The 10,903-nt window shown below is 34.6% G+C and overlaps 1 protein-coding gene across 7 annotated transcripts in view; it reads right to left on the bottom strand.

The window, feature by feature from the left end:
- Window positions 1–10,903, bottom strand: part of Rims1 (regulating synaptic membrane exocytosis 1) — a 472,082-nt gene that overhangs the window by 114,151 nt on the left and 347,028 nt on the right. For 3 of the 7 annotated variants that reach the window (XM_050134523.1, XM_050134529.1, XM_050134522.1), the window contains one exon: window positions 4,276–4,359. The exons of the other annotated variants lie outside the window; for them this stretch is intronic. In XM_050134523.1, the coding sequence (XP_049990480.1) occupies window positions 4,276–4,359 (84 nt within the window). The remainder of the gene's footprint in view (window positions 1–4,275; window positions 4,360–10,903) is intronic. 7 annotated transcript variants of the gene reach the window in all.

The following is a 10,903-nucleotide window of genomic DNA, read 5'->3' as shown; positions in this document are numbered from 1 at the left end:
ATATAGATATATATATATACACACAATGTTTATGCCTTTATATATTAGTTAAGATTATAGAATGTTATTTGTATATTTAGTGTAATTTGACAGTCCAAATTTACACTGAGCAAAAAGAAGTAACTCTGAAAATATAATCTGCTTTACATCGAATACACATGTAACAATTCAAATGCATTGTTTTCTGGGCTTCAATAAAAATAGAAAATTCCACAAATAAAGCATGATTTCTGCCTTATTAATACTTTGTACATAAGTAATCATCAGTTATTTTATTTTAGTAGCCTATGTTTTACCACAATGTTACCAGGTACTCAGGCTCGCTCTTAGTTTAACAGAAGATGAGAATTCAGCTACTCCATTTACAACGCTAAATGTGCAAATGAAAAAAAAAAAATCTAGAACCTGTCATGTGACTTAGCCCTTGTACCACATGGCTTAATGAGCCAGCACCACAACCACGTTTTCATGATTTCAGCATTACAAAAAAACCTAGTCATCTTTATCACTATTATGTTGTTCATCTTTTCATGGATCAAAATTAAAAATAGTTAAAACTTGAAATTTTCCTGTATTTCAGGATTAATCCTTAATTTGGCCTCATGATTGCTCAGAAATATAAAATCCTGTAACCACATGGCAGAGATAAAGTTATTTAAAAGCTGTAAAGACACATCCAAATATAAAGTACGTGATTATTTTTTGTTGAATTGAAGCAAAAGTTTTAATTAGAAGACTGGATCTATCTCTAATCAAACTTACAATTTTGAAATTCCATTGAAATATTATTCTTATTTATAATACTTTTAGCATTCTCATTTTTAGTGTATAATTGAAACAGGAAATAATTAACATTTATTTGGGGAATACTTCATTTTTATTTTTAAATTATAATTGATTCAATTTCATGATGTTATGAGTAATAAAATATTTCCTGAAGACATCACCAAATTATTATATGTGTCTGTAATAAAAATAATAAAATGATACACATAGTGTACAAAAGAATTGCCAAACATGTTATATTATTTAATAATATTTGTTAGAAATTTGACATAATATAGCATGTTTTAGTTTGGGATAAAACGTAACATAAATCTACCAGTGGCTGTTTTCACTATATAGAATAGTGGCGTAAGAATGAATCTCTGTGTGTTCAGGATGCCTATGTTGTATATAGCTTTTGATAACTTATGCTATTTGAAAGTGGAATGCCTACCTTTACCATCTTACTTTTTCATCAGTTTGGGAAGAAACAATAAATTCAAGCAAGATTAGTGATAAACACATACATGCATGAGACTAAGACATGTTCACATTCTTGCATGGCCCTGATTTCCTGTGGGGAGTATAGCCACTGTATACACTAAGGTTTCAGTGTCTGGCACATCTTATTCCCTTGTTGATACACCCAGCAAAGTAAGTAGAGACTACACAACAGCACACTTCTTTGGTGAGTAGTTGTATACTAGCTGCCTGTGCACGGCAGCTGATGTGTGTTGTGCGAATAAAATGACAAGATTTTTGCTGACTCCATCAAATATCCATAGTCAATAGAGAAAGTTCATTTTAAGCCAAAATGAGTCACTTGATACGATCGGTCAGGTCATTTTGCAGAGAAGTAAAAATTGTTGGGGAGGAAGAGAAAGAAAATATGGTTATTTGTAAAACAGGTGAGAGCTGCCGCAGCTGAAAAACTCAACTGACACCACTGGACTAAATTTCAAGAAAAATAGTGATTCTTGCCAAATATTTTCAGTTCTTTCAAAGAGTCAGTTTAAGTTCTGGTACATTCAAAGTACCAGATATACCAATGTGAAGCCATTCCAATACAAATCTTGGAACTATTAACTTAATAAAACCTCTAGGAAATCTTTACAATTCTAAAGCCAGAAATGTTCCCTAAGGGTCAAAACTAGTTTTTTGTTTTATTTTATTTTCATTTTAAGTATCTTTACAAGATCCAGAATTATTTTTAGACCACGTTCAATCCTAGTGTATGATATCACCGAGAAAGCATGAAGCATGCCTCTTGTTAACAATACGTTACATAGGCATTGTTCATTCAAAAACTACTTGCACATATGTCCACATGTATCTATGCCCATATTTGTGCCATGGGGAGGAAAGGGGGCAAAGAAGTGTCCTTTCACCCTGATGAAACATCTAGTCCCAACTGTATATGTCATTATTGAATTAAGAGTACTTTTGGCTACCAATGTGAAAGGTGAACTAATGCCCATGTCTAATAATTCATTTTACTTAAATTGAATGTTATACTCAGCTTATTTAGACATTTTTAGTATACTCTAAATGATTAAGTAACACTCATGTGAGGTGGTTCATGCTTATTAAGCTTGGTCAAGAGGTTGTCACAAATGCTTACTACTCTGTCATTAGTTAAGAGGATTTGCTCCCTCATTTTCATGGATGCATATTATCTTTTGTAGCTGAATTAAGTTTACTCTAAAATATTTTCATTTTCCATAGCAATGAATAATAATTTAATTATTTTAAATACATTTATCATAGTTAAATAGATTATTTGTGTAAATCATTACAGAGAAGCAAAAGCCAAGCTCAAATTTTGTAAAGTTTATTCCCAAACATCTATCTTGCATCTACATATACAGAAGTTAGGTAATCATATCACAGATTCATATGTTGTTAATTGGAAGTCATGAGATCTTGTGTATGCTAAGATCTGAGCTGTTACTTTATGTATTTTGCTTAATAAATGTCACTTAACTACACTTATACTCATTATAATCTGGGTAAGGATCAGTCATTGCTTGGACTAAATCACTGTTTTGTTTTTGCATACCTTCAAAGACTTTTGTTCTAAGTTGAAATTGTCAACTACTTCATGGCCATTGCCTTCGCTGTCATAATCACTGACCTGACTTCTTGCATCACAACACAGTATGGGTAGAGAATTTATTGAATTTACTTTTTATTATTTAAAATACCTTGGTTACATGTAGACTGAAAGTTTTATTAATTCTAGATCCATAAATTCAATTCTAGAAATCTAACAGTAGCACAGGGATTAGTTTTAAGTTCTAAATATGTAAATCCAAACCATAGTAAGAACTCCTGAGTAAACTGGGAACATGAGGACCTTTGGGTAGGGTTGAAAGGGCAGGGAGAGTCAAGGAAGGGAGCAGAGAAAAATGTAGAGCTCAATAAAAATCAATGAAACTGAGGGGTAGATGTTTTAGAATTTAACGTGTGAAAATAAAATGGAACTTTTATAATGCCAGTTTATGTTATTTCTGATCATTGTTTAATTATACAAATTTATCTTGCATAATTTAGATATTCTATATACCAAATTTTGGAGACATACACAGATTACAAATTGTGCACAGATACAGAAAATAAACATTACCACTATAATGAGGCTACAATTACTGGGACATACATATATAATTAATGCAAAAAGGTGTATTCGTAAAACTATCTCTGCTGGTCTGCTGCATTTCAGAATGCTTCTGCCAAACTAATACTACGTATGTGTCTGCTGAATTTCAACTGAAATGTCTCACACATCCCAACACTTCTGTGACCATTTGTAGGAAAACTCTGAAAGATTGAGATAATAGGCATGCATATTTTTTAGACATCAGGAAACATGGGAATGTCAAACTGAGAACAGTGACGATGGGAGGAACCTACTGTGACCCTTATACAGATCAGCGTGGAGTGGATTCCATGCGGAGAGGCTTTGTTTTGAAGATGTTTCTAGTTGACTGATCCAAGCTCTTGAGAATACTTCAAATACATTACAAAAAGTACAAGAACCAGATGTCCTTCTTTACACCATGCTTGAAATACACCCCAAATCTTACAATTTCTTCTCAGCAAGTATACATGGTAATAAAGCAAACTAGCTGAGATTAAAGGCAATGTGACCACGTGTATGTTCTGTGGCATAGTTTTAATATATTCGGATGCACGCAAAATTCCTTACATATCCCTTTGTAGACCTAAATGATCCATAAATGGTTCTAAAACTTAAAAATTCTAAAATGAAGACATATCAAAACAGATCTCTCTTCACTGGACCCTGATGGTATTTCAAATACCATATTCTAAGCCTTCCTTGTTCCCATCGATATTGTGAGGCCCTCTCTCAGACTTGTGTGCAGTCACTGGAGGAATCGCATATCTGCCCCTGGCTCTTGAATGAAATAATGTCATTGCCAACATCCCGCCCCTTTTCCTTCCTTCTGAGTCGCTAATGCCACTTGTTTGTGAGGATATGACTAGTACCTGTCATTCTCCGGAGATGCATGCTGGATTTGAATCCTGGGGCTAGGAGGTCGCCTCCTATCTAGGGAGGGGGACCATCTACCCCTGCTTGCCCAGTAAACAAGACAGGAAAAAACAGGACATTTAGTAACTCTTAAAATAAAATAATATACGGAACAACAGGACTGGAATAATGCCATCAGAAGTCAAAATGTTCTTTGTTTGTTCTATAATTTAATATTAGATAAACTTAGATAAGTTATAATAGTATGAAAATGTGAAATCTGAAAACTTACAAGTGGGTTGACAAAATATTTTGGAAACTTTGGAACATATTCATTACATGTTTCATTTTCAAAAATGTGACTATGTATCTATATATCTATACAAATTGCGTGAACGTGAAGAAATTTGAAAAGATGAATATTTAAGGACTTCACTTTTGTCTAAGTTGAATGTGTCATGCACTGTTACTGACATCAGCCCTTGAAATTACTAGTGACAAGATGAAGTGTGCAAATTTAATTCAAAGGTACAAGTTATGTGTAAGATAAAATATAAATCCTACTTAGTGTAGAAACTGAGATAAAAAAAATTCATAAAAGAGCTACTGTTAGTATCTTCCACAAGTTTCTTGTAGAAAACTACGGGATCAATTACCAACAAATTAAAGTGAAAAATAAAGATAAAAAGAAATGGGACATTAAAAGTTCTGCTAATCTGTATTTACAAGCGTGTCTTACATTTTATTTCAGCATTTATAATAGCATTTTCATGAGCAATTACTTGAACAAAAGCTTCTTTACTATTAAATTATTTTAAGATTCAGATTGTGTATATCTACAATCATTTTAAAAATCTAGCTGAATTGTTAAAGAAAGTAAAACAACTGAATAGGTCAGGCTTAGACATTTCATATACTAAGTCTGATATCAATATTATAGCAGAATGTGTCTCTGGATAATGACTTTCTCATATGTATTAAGGGAATAACTTGAAAGATTTTATAACTATGGAAAGGAAATTAAGGCAGCAGATGAATTAGAAAAAAAATCTTCATTCCTGCTGCCTAACTTACATTTATTGATTTATTTGACAATCTGAATACAAGAAGCAAATCTATCAGTGTGTGACTGGGACATCTGAGGTTCACAGACACTGATGACTGTAAGTCTACCAGACAGCTTTCTTTCATTAGACTTGGATAAACTCAGCATCATTCAATTGTTCTTTGCAGACATAAACAAACAGGTTATAAACTGAAGAAAAATCGATGTGCCTTTTACTCTACCGTTTGGAGAATGATTATTATATTTATAATACTTTGAGCCAATTTTAATTACTTAATCATTTGGTAGTTAATAAAAATGGCCAATTCATTCTGATTTATTTGGTAAACCTGTTTCACAATTTACTATTGTTATCAATTCCAGAAAAAACTCCAGGCTGTTTATTTTGGGTGGGAGGTAGGGTCTGGTCTCTGCTTGACAAATCCTTTGATATTTTAATTCGCACTGAAATTACTGGAAACTGTGATTGGGTTGATATAAAATGTTAAGTGAGTTGCACAAACTCTCTTTCTTTGTATGCTGAGGAAATTGTCTGTCTGCATTCAGTATATGTAACTTTCAAAGCAAGTGGAACTTCAGGGCATCCCTTGTTGCTTGGAATTTCCAAGTAACGGAAATTTACCCTTTCAGAGGTATAAGGATTACTTTTATAGATACCAAGTATACCAGGCAGAGTGCTGGCATGTAGTTATTCATTTATTTTTGCTTCCTTGTTTTAAGGGAAATGTTTGAAAGTTAGTACACTTCTATAAGAAAGAAGTCACAGCATATGTTACTGAAGTATTCAGTAACCACAGTGTGGAGTGGCATCACTTTCTCTAGGTAGGAAGAAAGTTGGATTGTCATACCCAACTTACAGTCTTTATAAAAACCTTTAGAATACATATAAAAGAGACAACACATTAAATCACATGTATTTACTGACTGATAAACTCTAATGCTACCGAAGATTTTGAAAGTGAAGATTCCTAGTTTCTAATACTGTAAAATGGTCTTCAGAGGATTTAATATGGAATTAATCAGATGCATCAGATCCTGGACCTCGTGGCCACATGCATTTGTGTTCCATTTGCAGCTCTTTTCCAGTTATTTTATATTGATCCAGTTTCTTCAACTGTAAAATGAGCCTATAACTATTCCTTTATTCGGAGTATGCACCTCAAGGAGTATATAAATGCATGTGAAGAAGTTCTTGGTCTGCAGACCCTGGCACTCAGTGAGGCAGCAAAAAATTACAGTTTATATTCTAGCACAATGCCACCTAGAATAAGAGTTCAAGGGCAAGAGGGGTCCAGGTGTTGCAGTACCTTACTGTGCACTGTGTGTAGGCACGGTCTCAGCAAGACCAGCCTGTGTGTTTTTAAATATTTTCTTTTCAACTTAGTAGCTTTGTTTCATGGATCAACTAAAGTCAGCTATTTTAAGAAACATGAACTCTATCTATACCTAGAGTATATCTACATATCCGAATTTGCATTCAAGCATCTGGTGACGATTAAGAACATAAAAATAGAGTTAACAGCTTCTTCTGACGCCGTAATTTTAAGTTGACAGGATTATGAGTGACCCTGCTTCTGAAGGCGGAATTCCAGTCCCTATGTTTATTTACACATAAAAGTAAAGGGAAAAAATGAAGAAAAATAAAATAACCATGACACATGCCGTGAAAAGCTGTGATGGAGAAAGCTGTACATTTAGAACGAGCAATTGTGAATGCAACTTTCAAGAGGCAACTTCAAACGAGACAGCATAACACACGTCCTTCTTAGTTCTCAGAGTCCTTCTGAATATGCTGATAGGTATAATTATCACAAACGTCCTTCCCCAGCTACCGCTGCTGAATATGGAAAAAAGTAGGATCAATTCAGATCCACATTTTAACCCCCAAATACATATTATTTTTTGATGTAACATATTTAAATAGAATAGCCCATTTTTGTCTTCTGTAATTTTTCAGGAAAACAATTAAGATCTATTTCTGCATGCTTTTCCTATTCTCATGTTTTAAGAAACAAATCTCAACTTCTAGTTTCATGTCACAAGCTACTAAGTCTGGAAATTTTAGATTTCAAATATCATATTGAAGTAAATATGCCTCTTCTTGGTTTCATTATTTTGGATAGCCTATTTAAATTAGCTTCACGTTTTGGAAATTACAGTATCTTTTACAAGGTACTCTAAACTCACCAAAGTAAGAGCATCTATGTGTTGAACAAATATTTTATATAACTATTGTGGTTACAAAAAGTCAGGATTTCTATTTTCTAATAGTCTATAACAGCTTCAGAAGACATAACATGGAATTAATAAGCAGTAGGAGATCTTAAACTTTGTGGTCAATTACACTCTCCAGATATGGCTCCTTCTCCAGTTATATCTCTATATATCTAGGAGTCAGGAAGTACAAAAGGTTCTGGGCTTAATGATTAGATTACAAACAATGAGTACCTTACATAAGTAGGGACTGATGCATATATAAGAGAACTTCATAACGAGATATAAAGAAATTGGACTTAATAGACTTCTACAAGAATAAAATTAAGGTATTTTTTTCTCGCAGTAGTATAAGAAATAATTGTGTGTACCTTACTGTATAATTAGCACATGTTCTTGTATGCATACAATTTTCCATGAATGCATATTTTTAAGCAGAACATTACAAAATATCTTAATTATCTATAAATTATCTATAAAAAGGATACAGAGATGTGATGTGGAAGTGTCATATATCAATCTGTTGATTTCATTGGTTAAGCAATAAAGAAACTCCTTGGCCCTGGTAGGTTAAAACATAGGTGGGAGGAGTAGACGGAAGGGGATGCTGGGAGGAAGAGGAAGTGAGCTCAGACTTGATAGCTCTCTGGAGCAGAGATGCCAGGCTCCGCTCTCCCAGGCAGCTCCGACCCAGGATGGATGGAGGCTAGAATCTTCCTGGTAAGTGCACCTTGGGGTGCTTACACACATTACTAGAAATGGGCTAGTCCAGGTGCGAGAATTAGCCTGTAAGGGCTAGAGTTCATGGGCCCAGCAGTTCTTTAAATGAATATAGTTTGTGTGTTGTTATTTCGGGCATAAGCTAGCAGGCGGCCGGGGTACTGGGGATGCAGCCCCGCCACACTTATTTCAACATAGATGTATATTATTCATACCATAAATAACCCACATAAAAACCATTTCTGAGATATTAAAATAAAAACCAAAGCCAAGTGAATTAATTGATTAATCAAATATGTGTTTTCATTGTAATTTTTTATTATTCATAACCTTCTATATGACTTTTCTAATCTTGATTTAAACTAAATTTCAATTTTTAATACATATATTTTCAATACTAAATACGTTTTCTGATGATTTATAAGAGTCATGTCAATTTATAGGGCTTGACATTTTGGTAGTAATTTCCTTTCCCTTGGATTTCATTCAAGTGACTCCTACCTTCCAAGTTATAGGATCAGCTACTAGCAACTTAGTCATTTTTGAATGCTTCTTTTCTAACCAGGCTGGCTGCAAACAGCAAACGTGCCTGCAAACAGACCTTCATTGCCGCCATTAGTTATGGGACCTCATCTTCTAAGGGAAGCATCCCATGATTCTATGAGTTGGTGAATTTTCGACTTCTCTACCAGCTAACAACCCTATGGCCACAGACTGCAAACTTCCTCATTGTATTTATGGTAATAGTTTAGATCACACCCATTCCTACCTCCTTGGATCTAATTCTCAACTGGACCCACATTTAGGGATGGAAGAACAGAGAGTGTTAAGACATCAAATTACACACAAATTGAAGAGAATAATACTATTACTATTAGCAGATATAAAAAAATACAAATATCATATGCTCTCTGACCCAAGCCTTATAACATCACAGAAGCATAGTTTCTAGATAAAGATAGCAGTGGAATAATTAAAATAGAAATACAGGTTTAGAGTTTGTTGTGGGTTTTTTGTTGTTGTTGTGTTTATTTTTTCTTTCTTCCTTTTTTTCTCCCTCCCTTCCTTTATTTCTTTTGAGATTGGGTCTTACTATGTAGACATGGCTGGCCTGGCACTCACTTTGTAGAATAGATGGGCCTAAAATTCACAAAGATTTACCTGCCTCCACCTCCCAAGTGCTTTAATTATTGCATACATCACCATATCTGGACAGATTTAGTTTTCCAAGAAAAATACATGTGGACCCAGAAAATGGTAAACAGCTATGTCCAGAAACAAAAATTAATGAGTGTGTGTTGGGAGGGGGAGAAGTAACGGAAGAAGTCTTAAAAAAAAAAAATTAAGTCTTTTTTATTTTAAAGTTTTTTTTTTTCAATTTATATACCAACCATAGTAGTCTTAGAAAAACTTATAAAGAATAAGATAATTGTTAAAGTGACAACAAAAGCAAACGTTTATTTCAATCTGAATGGGAGAGTTGCGAGATATAACATTACAATACACATTACGATTAAGCCAGACTAGGGAGTTAATGGGGTTGGAAAGGATTGGGAGAGAAACTGGAGAAGCATTCAGTTCAGGGAAAGAATGTACACTGGTGAAATCAGTGTCATCCCCTGGCTCTCTGAATCAAGGGCTGGAGAAATACTTACAAATTAAGAAGTTAGTTATAAGCCTCTGTTTACTGTTCTTTTTGTTTGTTTGTTTGTGGTCTTTAACTAGCTGTGAAGCTTAGGTTGGCTTCAAATTCATCCCCCACCAGCTCCATCCAATCAAGTTATGGAATGACAAGCCTGAACCACTTCATCTAGCTAGCTGTGTTATCACATGCATCAAATGGGAAGAACACATAGAACTCAAAGATGAAATAATGAAGGTTAGCTAAACATTTTGATATACCGAGTCTCCAAACATCATTTAAAGGTTTGGGTTCATTTCTTAGGCAAGAAAACATGTCTTTAAAAGCAGCAGAGTGGAATCTTTGAAATAAATATAATTCAAGGGAAAGTATGAGTAGAAAAAGGGGAAGAGACATGGTGGGAATTTTCCATCAATCAATATAGAAGGCATAGAAGCTTACAGAAGGGTCTGTGTCTACCAGCCATTTATGAGGAGCTGTTTAGGGAGCACAGGTTCAACTGAATGGATAACACAAGGATGATGAGTTTTAAGAGCCAGGGTGACTGCATAGTCCATGCAGGGCCTCTGACACAGTGATTACCAGGGGGAGGCTTTAAAAATGCAGGTAGCAAGAAGAAAACACTTTCATGAGCTTGAAGTAAGGTAGTGATTATGAAGTCAGGTCATAGGTAATCCTCATCCTCCAGAAAAAGTAAGCACCCTTCCATCTCTCCCAGCACCAGTGTCTGTGAGTATATAAGACCCTTGTTCATTTTTAAAGAAAAAGTTAAAAGCCATCAGGGTAACTTCCTCCTAATCAGGGAAACAAGAAAACAGGCTTTTATCTGACAAGGTGCAAGGGAGAAGCTTCTAGCCAGGCAGGACTCTCTTCCCAAATAGCACTCCTATATGCAGGACTCTTGGGACTCAAAATGCCCATGGCTTAGGCTGAAATACAGAGAGAGAGAGAGAGAGAGAGAGAGAGAGAGAGAGAGAGAGAGAGAGAGAGAGAGAGAGAGAGA

The sequence above is a fragment of the Alexandromys fortis genome, unplaced genomic scaffold (assembly GCF_014885135.2).
Source record: "Alexandromys fortis isolate MF-2015 unplaced genomic scaffold, M_Fortis_MF-2015_v1.1 scaffold_20, whole genome shotgun sequence".
NCBI classification, from domain to species: domain Eukaryota; kingdom Metazoa; phylum Chordata; class Mammalia; order Rodentia; family Cricetidae; genus Alexandromys; species Alexandromys fortis.
Note: the sequence above shows the minus strand (reverse complement) of the source record. Positions and strands in the feature narration are given on the sequence as shown.